The sequence below is a fragment of the Coloeus monedula genome (genome assembly GCF_965178545.1).
Source record: "Coloeus monedula genome assembly, chromosome: 20".
NCBI lineage: Eukaryota > Metazoa > Chordata > Aves > Passeriformes > Corvidae > Coloeus > Coloeus monedula.
Window position 1 is genome coordinate 6,614,801 of NC_138800.1, and position 18,674 is coordinate 6,633,474.

General features: G+C 60.7%; 3 protein-coding genes across 3 annotated transcripts; 2 read left to right on the forward strand and 1 right to left on the reverse strand.

Annotated features, from left to right (window-relative positions):
• Nucleotides 1-363: 363 nt before the first annotated feature.
• On the forward strand, nucleotides 364-4,781 carry KIF12 (kinesin family member 12; the record flags this gene model as incomplete). Its single annotated transcript, XM_082294891.1, is given in 19 exon segments — nucleotides 364-443; nucleotides 763-828; nucleotides 955-1,033; nucleotides 1,115-1,236; nucleotides 1,388-1,463; nucleotides 1,588-1,722; nucleotides 1,809-1,944; nucleotides 2,190-2,281; nucleotides 2,495-2,630; nucleotides 2,710-2,828; nucleotides 2,940-3,044; nucleotides 3,132-3,391; nucleotides 3,576-3,759; nucleotides 3,842-3,925; nucleotides 4,014-4,150; nucleotides 4,253-4,416; nucleotides 4,419-4,472; nucleotides 4,475-4,498; nucleotides 4,501-4,781. Coding segments are annotated over 19 exon segments (2,334 nt in total).
• Nucleotides 4,782-4,813: 32 nt separating this feature from the next.
• VTN (vitronectin) lies at nucleotides 4,814-10,324 on the reverse strand (the record flags this gene model as incomplete). Its single annotated transcript, XM_082294952.1, has 10 exons — nucleotides 4,814-4,932; nucleotides 5,103-5,375; nucleotides 5,910-6,059; nucleotides 6,184-6,340; nucleotides 6,581-6,720; nucleotides 6,827-7,111; nucleotides 7,597-7,716; nucleotides 8,186-8,328; nucleotides 9,989-10,086; nucleotides 10,166-10,324. The coding sequence occupies 10 exons, from the start codon at nucleotides 10,322-10,324 to the stop codon at nucleotides 4,814-4,816; spliced, it is 1,644 nt and encodes a 547-aa protein (XP_082151078.1).
• A 1,081-nt stretch (nucleotides 10,325-11,405) lies between these two features.
• On the forward strand, nucleotides 11,406-17,849 carry SARM1 (sterile alpha and TIR motif containing 1; the record flags this gene model as incomplete). Its single annotated transcript, XM_082294508.1, has 9 exons — nucleotides 11,406-11,857; nucleotides 14,401-15,019; nucleotides 15,191-15,403; nucleotides 15,518-15,609; nucleotides 16,047-16,282; nucleotides 16,378-16,471; nucleotides 16,835-17,024; nucleotides 17,128-17,249; nucleotides 17,720-17,849. The coding sequence occupies 9 exons, from the start codon at nucleotides 11,406-11,408 to the stop codon at nucleotides 17,847-17,849; spliced, it is 2,148 nt and encodes a 715-aa protein (XP_082150634.1).
• Nucleotides 17,850-18,674: the final 825 nt, after the last annotated feature.

Consider the following 18,674-nt stretch of genomic DNA (forward strand, 5'->3'; position numbering starts at 1 on the left):
GCCCCGACAGTCCCGACTGACTCGGGGAGGGTCTCCCCCAGCATCCCCGAGGACCAGGACCCCCACCAGCTGCTCGTACAGGTCTCCCCCGCGCCGCCGTCGGGGCACGGTGGGGCCCGTGAGGATCCCAGGGCTCGGGTACCCACCTGCCACCCGCCCCCTGCGTCCCCTGCCCCGGCTCCCCGCCCTTCCCCGCTCGCCCCCCGCCGTGCGACCGCCGCTCTCCCGCAGGGCTGGCACCGGTCAATGTTTAACCGGAGCGGTGGTACCGGTTGCGCGGGGCAGCCGGGGCCGGCTGGCGGTGGCTCCCGCGGGACCGGCCGGGCGCTGCGGGCACCCCGAGCACCGGGTGCTGGGGGGCACATGGAACAAGAGGGGGAACGGGGCGGGCACCCCCAGCCGGACCCCCGGCCCAGAACACTCCCACGAGGCCAGGAGAGACCGTAAGTTGTCGGGGAGACGGAAGAGACAGAGGCCAGCCCGTCCTGGAGCAGCCGGACTTGGGCAGTGACTGCCCGACTGATACAGGCAGCGGGGGGAGGCACCCCAAAAAGGCTGGGGGGGACAGGACCGTCCTTCTGCGGTGACATGGCGGGGACCCTGAGCTCTGTCCCCCGCCAGGCCTCAGGGCACAGTGGAGGTGGGAGGACGGTGCGAGCACAGCATGACCAAGGGTCCCTCTACCCCAGCCCCCGGGGTGTCCGCGGGCAGCCCCCCCAGCTGGGGGGCACCCACCACCCTGCTGCCCTCTGTTCCCCAAAGGAGCCCTGGAGAAGAGCGGGAGGGCCCCGAGCAGGGTAGAGAGACGCGCCTGAGAGTGGTGCTAAGGTAAGAGGAGGCGAAAGGGCTCAGAGACGCGGCAGGAACCTCCCTGCCTGGGGCAAGGTCACGGCAGGGCTCCCCAGGGTCCCCTTGTAGCGACACCTCTGTGTCCCTGTCCACCCCCACCGTTAGGGTCCGGCCACTGACCTGCACAGAGACGCGGCGAGGTGACCGGCAAGTTGTGCACAGCCTCGGTGACGGCGCCGTCCACGTAAGTGTCACCTCCCCGCCGGGGTGTGGGCAGGGGGAAGGGGTGCGGCACCCCCTGAGCCGCCGCTGTCCTCACGGCCAGGTAAGCGCGGCCAGGCACGATGCCACCTTTGGCTTCAGCGCCGTGTTCGACGCCGGCGCCTCGCAGGAGGCTGTGTTCGAAGGCAGCGGGATGAGGCAGCTGGTGGAGCTGGCCATAGACGGGTGAGTCCCGGAGAGCTCCCCGCGGACCCCAACCCCTCACCCACCCCACGCCGGGCCTTTCCGGCGCGTTTGCACTGCCGGGGCTGTGTCGGGAGGTGGCATCCCTGTGCCACCGCCTGGGGCCGTGCCTGACGCTCCGCATCCTCCCCAGCTTCTCCTGCACCGTCTTTGCCTTCGGGCAGACCGGCTCGGGGAAGACCTACACCCTGATGGGACCCCTCGCCCAGGTATCCCAGGTCCCCTCAATTTGACCTGATCCTGGTGGTGGGATGGGCTCTTCCCTCCCGGTCGTAGGCTCTGGGAGCAGGTGTGTGCCCGATGTGCCCGCTCACCGTGCTGGCGTCTCCGCAGAGCGAGACCCAGCCGGCAGCCCCGGCCCTGCTGGGGCTGATGCAGAGGTCCTTCACCTGCCTCCTGGAGCAGAGCCGGAGCCGTGGCTCTGACCTGGCTCTCAGTGCTTCCTACCTGGAGATCTACAACGAACAGGTAAGTGCCTGCCCAGCCGCCCAGTCGGCGCCTGCTGGCACCCTGTGCCCCGCTCCCCCGGTACCTTCCCTCTGCCATATCCCCAGGTCCGGGACCTGCTGAGCCCGGGGCCACCGTGTGCCCTGCCGCTGCGGTGGAGCAAAACCCGCGGCTTCTATGTGGAGAACCAGCTCAGTGTGGAATTCGAGAGCCTGGAGGCCATCGTCAGCCTACTCCTGGAAGGTGCTGAGCCACGGGCACAGGGCTGGACGTGTGCAGGGGCTGCTCGACCCGGTATGGGGGGATTCAGCCCCCCGCAGACCGTCCCCAGGGCTGGTGGGGCGCTGATGGCAGCCAAAACCAGCAGCTTCCCGTTCTGCTGCAGAGCCAAGGCCGGCTCGCGTCTGGCAGGGGGTGGTGGGCAGTGGATGCTGTGGGGTGTGGGGCAGGGATTTGGGGCGTCATGCAATCAGTTCCTCCCCCGGCAGGATCCCAGAGGCGCCGGACCTCGGCACATGCCCTCAACAGGCACTCGAGCCGCAGCCACGCCCTTCTGACCATCCACATCCACAGCCGAGCCGTGAGCGCACATCCTGCTCCAGGGGAGGGCTGGGGGGGTCAGGGCTCATCGCGGGGCTGCAAACAGGTCATGCTCTCCTCAAGGGTACATTGGTGGGGCTGGAGTGAGCAGCAGGGAGTCCCATTCAAGACCCAGCGGTCGGGACACTGCTGTGGGCCGTGGGGAAGGGGTGACGGGGGCCAAAGCATCACCTCCCCAACTCGGGTCCCCCAGGCCAGCGCCTGCCCCAGCAAGCAGGGCACGCTGTGCTTCGTGGACCTGGCTGGCAGCGAGCGGGTGAAGGAGACCGGCTCCAGCGGGGAGCTCTCCGTGGAGGCCAACAGCATCAACCGCAGCCTCCTGGCGCTGGGTAAGAGCTGGGGGACCTGCCCTGGGAGCCCTGTTGGCCCCCACCGGGGCCCTGTCACATCCTTTGTGGCTTCCGGCAGGACACTGCATCTCCCTGTTGGCCAAACCCCGAGGGAAGAGAACGCACATCCCCTACCGGGACAGCAAGCTCACCCGGCTGCTGGCCCGCTCCCTGGGCGGCTCAGGCATCACCCTGATGGTAAAACCATGGAGGAAGCTGGGCAGGGGTCTCACCCCGTGGAGGGGAGGGCTGGAAAAGGATGGTGACCCTCTGGATGACAGCTCACCTGCAGCTCTTCCTCGTTGGCAGGTCGCCTGCATCTCCCCGTCCTCACGATGCCTCTCAGAGACACTGAGCACGCTGCATTACGCCAGCCGTGCCCGGAGGGTCACCACCAGACCCCTGGCCAACAGGGTATCGCAGACAGGGAACCTGTCTGAGCCCCTCTGCCCCCTGCTGGGACTCCCCGGACACATGCCTTTATCCACCCACCCCTCCCAGGTGTCCCGGGAGAAGCTGCTGCAAACCTTGGAGCAAGAAATCCATGCCCTGCAGCTGGAAAACCTCTCCCTGCGCCAGCAGCTGTGCCTGCCCAGGGTGCCAGTGGGGAGCACGGAGGTCCCAGGGAACCCTCCAAAAGCATGGCTGGGCTTGGGAGGCAGGTATGGCCCCATAGGGCAGCTCCCACCCGAGGGAACCCCAGCCTGGCCCAGCCTCTACGGTCTCCTGCGGGACTTCGTGGTGGAGAACGAGCAGATGAGGTATGGGAGGCCTGTGTGGGACCCCTGAACAGGGGATCAAGGGGCTGGCAGGGCAGCCAGAGCCCCTGGTTGGGCAGCACCCTGCACCAACCAGCCTCCCTCAGGGACTCTGTGGGGCTGGGCAGGGCTCCGAGGTTCTCTGGAGGCTGCCAGTGCCCTGCCCTGCTTCCTCACTGCTCCCCAGGCAGCCCCGTCTGTCCCTAGAGCCCAGTGGTGACGTCCCAGTTGGCCCATCCCACAGAGCCACCCGCAGCTCCTGTGACAGTCAGCCCCTGCTCCGGAGTGCCCGCACGCCCCATGTCCACCCTGGCCACTCGGCAAGGCACCGGCGGCCCGACACGACACCCACCTCTGTCCCCCAGCTGCCGGTGAGAGTGGGGGGCCTGGGGTCTGCAGTCATCCTGCCCACAGCAGGGTGAGGATGCACAGACCACCCACCCTCTCTTGCAGAAGCTCCCTCCTGCCTCCAGCCATCCCAGCTGCCCAGGGTGCCCACAGTGCTGCCCCAGGCCAGCTGATGTCACCATGTCCCAGGTACAGCCCCAGGGGTCTCTTTGGAGGAGGTGGCACAGGTGTGGCACGGGGATGGCACAGCCACCATGACCGCTCTGCTCACCCCCAGGTGCTGCCAGTGCTCCCCATGCCACAGCCAGTCCTCCCCGAGGGAAGTGCTGGTGTTCTGCCACCCGGACAGGAGGACATGGCTCTGGCCAGCTCCCATCTGTCCCACAGGCACTCCCAGCTGCACCAGAGGAAGCGGTGAGTCATTCCTTGGGCATCAGCTGCAGCTCAGGAATTCCCTGGAGTTTCAGGGGGTGGTGGGACAGTAGGTCAGGGTTTATTCATCTGTTCTCACGGCAGGAGTCGTGACAGGAGCAGGAGCTTGTCTCAGCAGCACCTGCTCCACCGGGAGCTGCCAGGCCCTGAGCGCGTTCCCAGCCCCGAGGGGAGGGTCATCCCTTCGGCACCACCGTGGCCAGGATTGCCGGAGCCCAGAGGTGAGTGGGGCAGTGGTGGGAGACCAGGCAGGGCCTTGGATGGGCACCCATCCCCAGCACAGCCACTCACACGTGGGGCTGTGCACTGATCCTGGGGGAGATGGAGACCTGACCCTGCTGCTCCCCGCTGGCAGCTGCTGGCACCGTCCCTCTCCTCCAGTGGGAAGAGGCACTGGACTGGCTGGCGGAGCAGATCTGAGCTGCCACAGGCACACCATGGATGGGGCCAGCATCGGGGATGTGGCACAGACTGGGGGGACAACCACAGCCCTCGGGGACACGGGATCTTGGACTGTGAGGACTGCGCAAACCATGGAACAGACAGTTGGATGGACGGACAGACAGAGCTCTCCAGCCTGCATGGCTCTCACAGTTTATTTCTGTCTAGTTGAGGCTGTGCTGCTGGTGGCTCTGGGGGATCCCATCAGGTGCTCTCCTCCCCGGGCTGGGGGCAGTCCAGCCAGTACTGGGCAATGGAGCGGGGATAGCGTGGCCGCACCAGGTCCACGCGCTTGGTGCGCAGGTTGACACGGTAGTACTTGTCTGGGGGGAAGGGGACACGGCTGTCAGGACTGTCCTCAGCTCTGGGGAGCTGCCAGCACCTTCCCACTGCATCCCAGAGGTCGGGGACATTGCAGAGAGAGAGGAGCCCTCCCCATGCTCCGGCAGCCCTGGTCCCGCATCATTCCTGGCTCCTGCTGGGCCAGACTCACCTCCGACAAAGAAGTAGACACTCTGGAGCATCTCACACGTGGAGCCTGACAGCCCATCGCTTTCAACACCTGCTGAGTCGGGGTCATTTTGCAGCCAGCTCCAGAATCCCAAATTCAGTGACCGGTGGTGGTTGTATCTCTTGCGCTGGCGACGAGACTTCCTCCTGCGGGGCTGCTGGGAGGCCACGTAGAGCCGGCCGGCCATGGCAGCGTCCAGCCGGCTGGGCACCCCCCGCCAGTCCCGGCTGATGTACCACGGGCCGTTCGCCCCGGCTGGAAAAGGAGCAGAGGGCGAGTGAGAGGGGCAGCAGTGTGTGGGGTGAGCTGAGCCCCCAGCACCTGCTCTGAGACCCACAGGAATGTTCCAAAGGATCCCAGCCTGGATGGGATGTGTGACAGTGACACAGGCCAGGCAGAGCCAGGAGCAGCCCTCCATCCCACTTTTGGCTGGGATCAGCTTTGTGTTGCTGAGCCCCCCTTCTCCTCCTCTCCATCTTCATTCCCCTTGCCCAGGGCTGGGGTTTTCCTGTGGCATCTCCAGCTGCAGTGATAATAAACAGTCCCCAGCAGTGACACTGTGGTGTGAGGTGGCTGGTGATGGGCTCGGTAATGTGCGTGGGAATTGGGGTTCTGTGGGAGGTGCAGCTGTGGCCTAGGGGGTTCCTGTGCATGGCCTGGGCAGGACACGATGGCTCCAGGCATTGCTCCCTCCCTCCTCCCTGGCTGTCTGCATCCTTCATGCCCTGTCAGTGCCCGCTGTATTGGCACCTGCCAGCCCTTTCCCCCGGGGACTGGCCCAGTCCTTACGCATCCTGCTGCCAAAGAGGAGCTGGAAAACATCCTCCCAGCTGTCCCGGTTCATGAAGGCGTAGTGCTTGAACACCGTGGAGGGGGAGGACTTCTCGCAGTCGGCCTGCGTGGGCTGCTGGGCAAAGTCGTAGGACCAGTAGTACTTGTCTAGGAGAGGATGAGCAGGGCGTTAGTGGGGGACAAGCACTGCAGGGGGAGCAGCAGAGGGGTGTCCTGCCTGTGCCCAGTGGTGCCAGGCTCTGCCAGGAGGAAAGGGGCTGCCCCCTCTTACCCTTGAAGAAATAGACTCTCTCATTGCCATGGTAGCTGTGGGCGGGGAGGGCGAATGCCGCATCCACGTTGTTCGGGATGCCCTCAAAGCCCTCGGAGATGTCCCGTGGGTACCCAGGGTCCAGGGCTCCATCATCAAAGCGCCAGTACTGGGTGCCCTGGGGGGTGGGGGACAGAGAGGGGTTACAGGGGCAACATCCCCCAGCCATGTGTCTGCCAGGAGGAGCGAGTGGATGCTGGGGAGCACCATCATGAGGCTGAGGCTGCTTGGGGTCCCAGAACAGCCACGGCGATTTGGGGTATCTGGCAACCACTGTGTGTGTGGGTGCATGGGAGGTGCCATTATGGGATATAGGGTGGGTTGTGCTGGCCACCCTAGGAGTACTCCTGCAGCTCACCTTGAAGAGGTAAGTCTTGCCCTGGCAGTTGATGCGTGTGAAGGCTGCATCGATGGGGCCCTCGATGCCCCAGACGTCACTGATGAGCTTGGGGTAGCCAGGCTTCACACTGCTCTTGTCCAGCTCGTAGAAGTACTTCCCTGGGGAGAGAGGAGAGGTGGGGGCAGCAGGAGAGACTGCAGACACCAGCATGGGGTGACAGCATGGCAGCATGTCCCACGTGCCTGGGGAAGGTCCCCAAAGTACCTCGGAAAGCGTAAAGGGAACCGTTCTTCAGGTCGGTGAAGGCATCAAAAGGTTTCCCGCTGCACAGCTCCTCAGGCTCCTCAGGCCCATCTGGGGTGGTGCCAGGCAGCTCTGGCAGTGTCTCCTCAGGGTTTGGCTTGCTCTCTGGCGTGGTCTCCACCAGCACTGGGACCGTGGGCAGCTCTGTGGGGTCTGCCACGGGCACCTCGTCCGTGACGAATTCGACAGTGAGGTTGTAGTCCAGGTAATCGTCCTCCGGCAAGGCAAAGACGTCTCCCCGGGTCACTGCAGGAGGGAGCAGGTTGGTTCCCACTGGGTTTGGGTGCAGGAGATGCTCCCTCCCAGGCAGTGTAGATTTATAGAATCATGGAATCATTAAGGTTGGAAAAGCCCTCCAAGATCACCAAGTCAAATTTAACCCAGCGCTGCCAACATGCCATGTCCCCAAGTGCCACAAGGACACTTTTTCCAGAACACTTCCAGGGATGGGGATTCCACCTGGGCAGCCTATTCCAATGCCTGACCACCCTTTCAGTGAATACATTTTTCCTACTGTCCAATCTATCCAAATGGCACAGATCCCACACTGCAGATGGCAATGAGCCAGCTCCCAAAAACCCCTTGTGCTGCAGCAAATCCTAGTGCTGACTTCACCCTGCGGGCACGGGTGGGTGCAGAGCTGCCCCAGCACAGACCCTCTGAGCTCCACAGTGTGGGGCACCCACAGCCATCCCATTCCCTGGCCAGGAAGGTGGCCATGGGGACTGTACCTTTGGCTTTGCAGACGGTGGAGTAGTCGCTGCAGCAGCTCTGGTAGTACACACAGAGGGTGTCACATTGGCACTTGTGCCCTGCATTGAAGCCTTCTTCACAGCGGCCCTCGCAGGAGTCTGCAAAAGCCACCCCACAGATCAGGAGGAGTAATGTAGGGTAGGGCACTGGGGCCTGTGCCTCCCCCCCAGCCCAGCCCCAGGAGTGAAAACAAACTTGGGGATGCCCTGGTTGGGGGTACCCCACCTCTTCATGGTCAACTCCATCACCAGGGGTTTCAGAGGCTCCTTGCCCTGCTGCCACCCAGGTCCTGCTGGGATGGGAGCCACAGGCTGGGCTGTGCCATGGTCCCAGCTCCATGCTGGCAGCCCAGCTGTGGGATGGGCAGGGATTTGCCAAGGCACCATTGACACCCCTGAGCTGCCCACTTGCTTTCTCCCCATGCTGCAGGGTACAGCCAATGTAGCCACGGCCACCAGCCACTCCTTCCCCACCCTGCCCGGGCTGCCCAGCCCCTCCATCAGCCCAGGAGCTGCTCTTGCTCCATCCCCAAAGCACCTGGTGTGGAGTTGGCTGGCTAAAGCTCACCTTCTGCAGCATGGGTGGTGGCGAGCAGGGCCAGCACAAGGGCAGGGAAGAGCAGCCTCATCCTGTGTGTCCGGGAGCGCAGCCCTTCTGCAACTGTGCGGGCTGGAGCACGGCAGAGCCCCAGCATCCACTGTTTGCTCAGCCTGCCCCGGCAGGAGAAAGCAAACAGCCCAAGGTCAGAACAGGGGAAAAGGGGCAGAGATGATCTCCCATCCAGCTTTCCTCACAGTCCTGGTGTGTTTGGAGGGGACAGGACTCCCCACGCTCAGAGGCAGCTCCTCCCCAGCCCTGGTGCGGGTCAGGCACTGTTCAGAGAGTGGGGAGGGACAGCAGGCCAGAGCCAGGAACCAGTTTTGAGGTCCTGCCACACTCATTTCATAACATCCCTCATGGTGTAAAAGCTCCCAGCTGCCTCCCAGACTGGTCTTGGCAAGACAAAAACCCAAATGAGATGGGATGGGGGAGCGATGCTCAGAGGATAAAGGCAAAAGCCCCAGGCTTACGCTTGCCCAAAATGTCACCATTTTGGAGGGCTTATTCTCGGGATTTCAGCTTTCTCAATGTCAAGGCTGGGAACAGACCTGGGGAGCCCCAAGGCACGGTGGTTTGGGATGGGGAAGGTGCCACCTCCGTGCACGGGAACCAGAGGCCAGAGGTGAGTGGCCGGGGGCAGGAGCCCTCTGCACTTTCACTGCAGAAGGCAAACAAAAGCCTGTGTATTTTGCTCCCGTCATTCCCCTTCCAACCAATCTTTTCAGTTACTAATTAATGTCGACTCAGCTCTTTTGGCAGTTCCTGGTAAACTCTGGGATGTTTATTTAATCAGGGGCAAGGAGCAAATGCAGATGACGCTGCAGCAATTCTGCCTCTTCTGTCTCTGCTGGGACAGGAGCTCCATGGGATCTGTCCCAGCCCTTGGGCAGGAGTGGTGCAGCTTTGGGCTTTAAGTGATGCAAGATTTTGGGGGAGAGAAACCCGAGCAGGGTGCCCACTTCCCCAGGGGTCTTTCCTCTGCCAGCTCAGACACAGGCAGTTCCTGGCATCGTCTGCTCCCGGCATCTTGCTGGAAAGAGCTTTATTTGGTTTTGAGACAGGCATTTCCACCTGGAAGCCCTGGGGAGCTGAGGGCAGCTACCAGCCACGGGCTTGTGGGGCAGAACTTCTGCAGCCCTCACCCCACTCCTTGTCCCCTGGCCTCAGCTATGGCAGGGCTGGCATTGTCCCCAAGTGCCAGCACTACGGCTTCATCCCATCCCTGTTGAACCAATCCTGGGGGGCAACAGCCCTGGGAGGGTTCAGGCTTGCGGGAGGCTCTGGGGGAGAAGGGCTGGGCACTGTTTGAGCTGCTTTGGCTGATCAGCTAAGACAAAGCTCCCTCCTGCTGCTCCAGGCTCCCAACCAGCGGCCACAGACCCATGAAGGCTCAGCGAGCCCTTCCCTGCCAGGAGGAGATCCCAGGAGAGGGGTTGGTTGGATAAAGCGGCCCCGGGGAGATCCTGCAGCCAAGGGCTGAGCAGAGCCAGTGGGGAGAACTCGGGAAATGGGGCTGATCCCCCAGGACAAGCCTGGGAACCGCTGCAGTTCCAGAGCCCAGGCTGCTGGGTCTGGAAATCCCTCCCAAAAAGCAAAGCAAAGCAAAACTAAAAGCAAAGCAAAGCAAAGCTCTCTGGGCTAGTCAGGACAAGCCCAAGGGAATGGTTTGAATTCTGCTGCCCCCGGGCAGCAAACCCCTCTGCTGCTCTGCACTGCAACGGCCCGTATGGTTACCCCTGATTAACAATCATTTATCAGGAAAATCCTTACTGGTTCTGTGCCGAGCTTCTCCCGCAGTTTTGTGCTGCTTGGGATGCCTTGTTTGCCGAGCTTCCCTGTGGGATGATGTCTCTTTCCTCTGTCTGTCCCTTCGTAGTGGATTCAGAGAGGATTAAGAGCGACTCTGTCACATCCAAACATCAACCTGAATTTAAGGCTCAGGCTGACCTGGCAACAACCTGGTTTTGGAGCCAAGGATTTAAGCTGCTCCTCCCAGCACATCCGAGAAATGCCCAAAGCATTTAAGCATTTCTGCCCTGAGCACGTCTGGCCTGGAAAAAAGAAAACAAAAGAGACCCAGGCTGCCTCTGCTCTTTCTTTTATCATGCAAATCCCGAGCCCACCCAGAAGAGCTGCTCTGAATTTCCACCAAGCAGTGGGTATTTTCCCCCTGCTGATACCAAACGGGTTAAAAACACTGTGCCAGGGTGGTCACAACCTCACCGTGACCACCACGGTGCCCGGTCCCCTTTGCCTCCACCTTGTGCCCCCTGGCTGGTCACAGAGGGTCCTGAAGAGATGTGCTGCAAAATCAGCGTGGGGGTCTCTGCCTGCCATGGAAGCGACACCGCAGCAGCAGCTTGGGCACAATGGGGGGATTTTGGCCCTGGGGACAGCTGGACAAGCCCCAGCTCAGGAGGGACAAGGGGGGGCTGTGGAATAGAATAGTTTGAGTTGAAAAGGAAGGACTGTCTAGTTCCAGTTCCTGCCATGGGCAGGGACACCTTCCACTAGACCAGGTTGCTCCAAGCCCTGTCCAACCTGGCCTTGGACACTTTCAGGGTTGGGACATCTACAGCTTCCCTGAACAAGTACCTCGCAAGTAAAAATGCTCTCCTAATATCTAATCGAAATCCCTCATCTTTTATTTTAAAACCGTTCCCCTTTGTCTTATCGCTATCTATTCACGTAAAAAGTCACTTTCCCTTTTTTTTTTTTTTTTAAGAGCCCTATTTAAGCACTGAAAGGCCACAACCACAGAATCACAGAATTTAGGTTGGAAAAGCCCTCCAACACCGACTCCAGCCGTCATCCCGGCACTGCCAAGCCCACCACTGAACCATGTCCCCAGGAGCCACATCCACGCTTCTATTAGATCCTTCCGGGGCTGGTAGCAGGAGGGGTCTGGGGGGATCTGCAGCGGGAGGGGGCTGCAGCTGCCGGGACCGAGCCCCTCCTTGGAGAGGCGGTGCCTGCACCCGGTGACATCAGCCCCGGGGACCGGGAAGCTGAGCCCGGCTCGGGGAAGGCGGATCCGGCTCCGCTTCCAGCTCCGCATCCCGGCAGGGCAGAGGGGGGAGCGGGAGCATCCCCCCTCCTGTCCCCCCCAGCCGGCCACCCGCGTTCCCGCAGGAGCGGAGGGTCCCCGCGGGGGCGGTGGCGGGGGATGCTGCGGTAGCAGCCGCCGATGCTCGCCCTGCTCCTGTCGCTGCACACCCTGGGCCGGTCCCTGGCCATGGCGAGCGCGGAGAGGCTGGCGGTGCCCGAGTGTGTGAGCCGGGCGGGCGGCTGGGCGGGCGGGGGCAGCGCCCGGGAGCACGGCGGGGTCTCCCCCGGGGTGGGCACCGAGGTGCGGGAGGCGCTGGAGCGGGTCCTGCCCGTCCTCCGCCGGGCCATCGCCCACGCCACGCAGGCGGCCACCCCCGAGGGGCTGCGGGCGGCCCTGTCCGAGGTGTTCCGGCTGGTGGAGGAGGCCTGGGGGATGCCCGCCGTGGGGAGGGACGTGGCCAAGGTGCTGTGCGATGTGATTCGCCTCGAGGGAGGCCTGGACTTGCTGCTCAACCTGCTCTACACCGCCGAGCTGGAGACCAAGTGCCAGGCAGGAAAACTCCTGGAGCAGATCCTGGTGGCGGAAAACAGGTGAGTCTGCACAGAGCCCCTGACCCTGCCGGACACAGCCCTCCCCACTGCCCCGGGCACCCCAGAATGGTTTGGGTTCGAAGGGACCTTAAAGACCTCATCTCAACCCTCTGCCATGGGCAGGGGCACCTTCCATAGACCAGGTTGCTTCAAGTCCATCCAAACTGGCCTTGGACCTACCTTCACCCATCCCACCCACACCCCTCAAATTTCCCTGCTCTGGGTGCTCCCAGTCGCACAAACCCCCCCGGATCCCCACCACATCCCCCCACACCCAGCACTTGTGCAGATTCATGTCCAGGCAATGACCATGAGCTGCTCCCTTCCCCCACAGCTGGAGGGAGGAGGACCAGCCCCCTCTCAGGGATGCTGGTGAGGGCTGGGCTGTCCTCCTGAGCCCCCCTCAGCCTGGTTGAGCTGAGTCAGTTTGGCTGGCTCAGAGCATCTGACCCGAAGGACAAGACGTGACTCCTCTTTAGCCATAGCTGCAGCAGGAGGAGGAGGAGGAGGAGGACAAAGCCGCTTCCCAGAGCCTTCCTGCTGCTGACCAGGGCTGGAATGAAGCCATAAGGAGGGGTCAGCAGCCCTTGGCCCCTAGTTCAGATGCTGCCCAGGCCAGGTGAGAGATGCTGGGATGTTTTTGTCAGAGCATGGGCACTGTGGGGTGGGAGCGTGCGCCTGAGTGTGTGTGAGTGTACACAGGTGCATGTGCACCCGTGGCACCTGACACATCGAAATCACAGCACTGCTGATGCAGCACCCACACACAGCTCACCCTTCCAACACCCCAAGTGCACTCTGCCAGCTCTGCTCTCCCTTGGAGCACTTTAACCCAGCCAGCCAGGGCTCTGGAAAGTATGTGAAGGGAGCCTGGCCAAAGTTGCCCCGGCTTCCTGGGGGATATCTCCTGCTGGAAGGTTGTGGACTCACAGCCTGGGCCTCACTGCATGCACTGGCAGGCAAAAATAAGCGGCAGCTAAATCAGGAAAGCCCATTAGGGTGGAATTTAATCCCAGGAAGCATCACTGGCACGGGCTGCATTCAGCACTCAGCTCCTTAGCAAGAGAAAGCGTTTGCTGGAGTTGTTGTCTCTGCTCCAGGAGCAGTTCATGGGCCATGGGCTTCCAGGCCCTCACTTCCCACAACTTCTGAGCGATGGCAGGGAGGTGTGGGGTTCCCCCTTGGGTCCAAGGCTCTCACTTACAGAGCTCTGCCAGTCTGTGCACAGCAGCAGAGGTGTTTAGCTGGGAGATGGACAGGTCCTGGCTCCATCTGCGGCTGCAGGGAGTGGGGGACCTGTTGGGGCCATGTTTGTCATCCAGCTCCATGGCTGAGTCCGGGCTCGGAGCCAGACCCAGGCTGAAGGCTTTTTTTTTCCCCCCAGGGCTCTCCACAACATTTCCTGTCAAACCCACCCCAAGGTCACTGAGAGCCCTGTGGGTCACAGGCTTCCCAGAAATGCTCTTCCTGCCTGCCAGCACAGAGGCTGGCGTGCCATCACCCCACCATCGCTGGGGACCGAGTGCCACTGCCCTCGTGAGCAGCAGGGCATGGGGCACCTCTGCCAGTGCTGCCTCACTAACAGAGCAGCTCTGTCACGGCACCAAATGGCCACTGCTGAGGGGAGGAATGGAGCTGCCACTCACCCCAGGAAAGCTCATGGGAGCACAGCCAAGAGCTCATCTCAGAGGGTGGTGAGGCCCTGGCACATGTTGCCCAGAGAAGCTGTGCACACACCCCTGGGAGTGTCCAAGGCCAGGTTGGACAGGGCTTGGAGCAACCTGGGATAGTGGAAGGTGTCCCTGCCTGTGGCAGGGGGTTGGAACTGGATGAATTTTTATGTCGCTTCCAACCCACATCATTCTATGATCCTGATTTTCCCCTTCCTCACCTCATTTTCAAGGCACAGCCCCATTCAGGTGTCATTTTAAGCACAGGACTCCCAAGGTCAGCCATGGCTAAGCAGCAGCTGGTGGCCCTTGGCCACCTACCCCAGGCTCTTGCTGTCCTCTTCCAGAAGAGTGAAGGACTGAGGAAATAAAGAGCTTCCCTCCAGCTGCCATCCCAGGACAGACAGACCCCCCCTCTGTGTCCCACTTGTGGACAGGGCTGCTTGACTGCTCATCCAGATGTGACAGCCCTGCCCTGACAGCACTGGCAGCAGTTCTTAGGGGACAAACAAGTTTCACCCCAAAACATCTCCACACCACAGCAATGGCTGGCACAGCAGATCCATTTCCAGCCTGGCATTAACCTACCCTGCCTGTTAATTAATTGCTATGAACATCCTACCTCGAGCATGAGAGCATCCAGCAAGGGGGTCCTGGACTGTGCACCCCATCACAAGTTCTTCCATCACACCCAGACAGGCTTTTCCAGCACCAGCCTGTTGCATCTTGCTGCATTGCATATCTGGCAGCTGTGACCCACAAGGAGACGTCTGTTTGTCCTGGGATAAATATCACCACGGCACGGGGCACACCAGTCACTGTTCTCACTCCTTGCACATCCTTCCGCCCCTCACCTGCCTCTCCTTCCCGCAGGGACCGGATCGCTCGCATCGGTCTGGGCGTGATCCTGAACTTAGCCAAGGAGCGGGATGTCCCTCAGCTGGCTCAGAGCGTCTCTGGGATCCTGGAGCACATGTTCAAGCACACGGAGGAGACCTGCTTCCAGCTCATCTCCGACGGGGGCCTGGACGCCATCCTCTACTGGTGCCGCTGGACGGACCCCGCCGTGCTGCGCCACTGTGCCATGGCCTTGGCCAACTGTGCCATGTACGGGGGCCAGGCCAACCAGCGCCTCATGATCGAGAAGAAGGCGGCAGAGTGGCTTTTCCCGCTGGCCTTCTCCAAAGATGACGAGCTGATCCGGCTGCATGCTTGCCTGGCCATCACGGTGCTGGCCACCAACAAGGAGATCGAGAAGGAGGTGGAGCGCTCGGGGACGCTGGCTCTGGTGGAGCCCTTCATCGCCTCGCTGGATCCGGAGCAGTTCGCCTGCGAGATGCTGGGCAGCAGTGACAACATCCAGGGGCGGACGGCGCAGGACCTGCAGCGCCTCGTGCCCCTGCTGGACAGCTCCCGGCTGGAAGCCCAGTGCATCGCTGCCTTCTACCTCTGCACCGAGGCTGCCATCAAAGCCAGGCAGAAGAAAACACAGGTAAAGGGTAGGTCGGCCTGGAGGAAGGTGGTGTCAAAGGGAAGGGGTGCCACAGCTGCATCTTGGTGTCTTTTGCTCACCAAACACCTTGGTCCTCCCCTGGCCCAGCACAGCTTGTTGGGAAGAGGATGATGGGAAGCAAAGTGACATCTCCTCCCTTTGTGCCCCCAGATTTTCAGCGAGATTGGGGCCACGCAGAGCCTGAAGAGGATTGTGTGCTACTCCACCAGCAGCACCACCTCCTCCCTGGCCAAAAAGGTGCTGCGCATGATAGGGGAGGAGGTTCCTCGGCGCATCCTGCCCACGGTTCCCAACTGGAAGTCCTGTGAGGTGCAGACGTGGCTGCAGCAGATTGGATTCAATAAATACTGCCAGAGATTCCTGGTAGGGCTTTGTGCTGGGGGAGGGACACCTGGATAGACACTTCTGCTCCATCGTTGCAGCACAGGTGTAAGCATCTCACCCAGAAGCTTTTCCAGCCTGGATTTCTCTTGGCAGGATCACCAGGTGGATGGGGACATTCTCCTGAGGCTGACAGAGCAGGAGCTGCAGAAGGATTTGGGAATGGACTCCAGCATCACTCGGAAAAGGTAGGACCACCACCAGGGCACACTGGACTCCCTCATGGCTATCACCACAGTGGCAGAGCCAGGGACAAGGTGTCTGCAAAAACGAGAATGGAGATCCTCCAAATGCAAAACCTGGACTGCCAGGGCTTTTCCACTGCACTTTGTAGTCCCAGAGAGATTTCTGTAATGGGACCACTGCACAGGTGTGGGTGGGGGAAAGAGCACCTGTGGCACAGGGCAGGTGGGATCCTGCAAGTTACCCAGAAAGATGGGAACTTACCCTTAGCTGAGCTCCTCACACCTCAGTGTTCTGAGGACCAGCACTCCCATGCTGCTGTTCTTCTCTTTCCTCTTCCTGTAGCTCATCCTTCACCCCAGCACGGAGCTGCACTCCCTCCTGAGCAGGAAAAAGATGTGGTCCCACATGTCTCTAAGTGCTCCATTTATTTCTCCACCAGGTTTTTCCGGGAGCTGACGGAGCTCAAGACCTTCGCCAATTACTCCACCTGCGACCGCAGCAACCTGGCCGATTGGCTGGGGGGCATCGACCCCAAATTCCGGCAGTACACCTACAACCTGCTCACCTGCGGCATCGACCGCAACTTCCTGCACCGCGTGACGGAGCAGCAGCTGCAGGAGGACTGTCACATCCACACCGGCTTCCACCGCGTCCGCATCCTCACCGCGGCCAGGGGTGCGGCTCCCAGCAGGAGGGAGGGGTGTTGAGGGGTGTTTAGGATGAGCTGCCGGGTGGTTTTTAACTTCTGGTGGTTGTTTTGCGCTGCCTAGAAACGCTTCACTCCCCCATCACGCTGCAAACCACGTCCAACGGGACCGATGTGTTCATCAGCTACCGGAGGAGCACCGGCTCACAGCTGGCCAGGTGAGTCCTGCAGGGAATGGTGAAGCCCAGAGGGAAGGTGGGTGGGAAAAGTGTGAAATGGGGAGGAAGGGAGGCTGCCAAAAGCTGCAGAAAAAATGGGGACAACACGCATGATAACCTGCACGGTGGAGGGGCCAATTCCCAGCCCTGTCACGGTCACTTTGGCACTGACTGACCCTTTCCTCACACTCGTAGGGCTGTAGAGGATCACAGCAGGGAGTCACTGTCAGCTCCTTGAGTTCTCTGCACGTGCCCAGACAGCTGGGCTGGAGCTGGCATCTCATTCCCTGCTCCTGTCTCAGCCAACATGGTGGGACAGCACATGAAACGTCTCCTCATGGTGCTGTCCTCTCTTGCCACCAGCCTGCTGAAGGTCCACCTGCAGCTCCACGGCTTCAGCGTGTTCATCGACGTGGAGAAGCTGGAGGCAGGGAAGTTTGAAGATAAACTGCTCCAGAGCGTCCTGAGTGCCCGGAATTTTGTGCTGGTCCTCTCGCCAAATGCACTGGACAAATGCATGGAGGACCCTGAGTGCAAGGACTGGGTACACAAGGTAAGAGATGCCACCAGGTGGGAGCTGTGTGAACACTGGAGTGGGAGGGAGTTGGTGATGGGCTGATGGAGGCCATGAAAACCTGCATGTTCTGTTCCTGCAGGAGATTGTGACAGCCCTGAACTCTGGAAAGAACATTGTACCTGTCACAGACCATTTTGAGTGGCCGGACCCAGAAACCCTTCCCAAGGACATGAGGGCTGTCCTGAAATTCAATGGTATCATGTAAGTAAAAGCCAGCTGTGCCATGGGGTTCCTTGACACCTGGAAAGAACAACTTGCATAAGGAGTAGCAAAGAGCCCAAGGACATTGGGACAAACAGATGAGGGAGGCAGAACAGGTCAAAGGGACAGTGAGTCACTCCAGGTGCTCCAAAGCATGAAGGGAGCAAAGGTTTCCACCACATCCCTGCTGCTGATGTTGTGCTGGGGCTCCTCTGGGTGACAGAGGAGTCACTGCCAGGAGGACACCTGGCCCCAGGCAGGAGTGATGCTGGCAGGTTTCACAGCTCACCTGGGTTTCTTTCCCCTCCTGCCTTCCCTTTGTGCATCCCAGCCTGGCAGGGCATCCAAGGAGCTCCTGGAGAGCTGGAGTGGAGGAAAGGGGTCTCTAGCTTCTAGCCCAAATGAATGCAGCTATCTTGTGGCACCCCACGCACACCAGAGAAAGTATCACATTTTCCCCTCGAATACAGGTGGTCCCACGAGTACCAGGAGGCGACGATTGACAAAATCATCCGCTTTCTCCAGGGCCGCTCCTCCCGGGACTCCTCGGCTGGGTCGGAGAACGGGCTGGACTGTTTGCACTCCCTGGGGCAGAGCTAGAACCAGCAGCACAGCAGCCTCAGAGACTCCCAGCTGACCCCTTTTTGTGGGGGTCCAAATTTATCCCTCCTGACTTTTTCCTATCTTTGAGAGAAAACCTGTGGCTCTTTACTCCCTCCTCACCCTCCAAATACAAGCCCCTTGGCCCCTCTCCCCACGGCGCCTGGGGAGCCAAGCCAGGGTGGACTCTGGGATGGATTATGTGTCTTCCATGTGAGGTGGCAGGACATGCACAGGGTGTGAAACTGGCACCATCCAGACCCCACAAGCAGCTACAGCTTCCCTCAGAAACACATCCAAAGAGGAAGGATCTTCCAAGGACTGAAAATTGGAGAAGTGTTGAGAATCCATCACAAGAGGACACATGGGAGAGAAGAGCAATTGAGAGGAATGTGTGGCTCTGCTGCGTGTCCCAGGAATATAACTTGTGGTCAGAAACTGAGAGCAGGAAAGGGCAAATAAAAACTAAGCCCTAACAAAATCTTTGTGTTTGGGAAAGATAATCCACAGGGGCCTTCTGAACTGCTTTATCTTTCCCAGCAATGTTCCTTTATTACAAGAGCTCCTTCCCTCCTCATGGGACTTCCACCTCCCAGTGCTGCAACACCGCTGTGTGCTCTTAACTCTGGCAGTGGAAGTTTGGGGTTAGACCACGTGAAGTTTCTGCAGGATCTCTGCAAAAAGTGCTTTTAAAATACCCTCCTTCCCTCCATCTGAGGTCTCAGCTTCACCACTTGATCAGGTCTCTGATTTCAGGGCACTGGAGGCTGGACTGTGACCCTGGAAAAGTTCTATCCATGCAGGGAAGATGCTAATTGCTGTGTT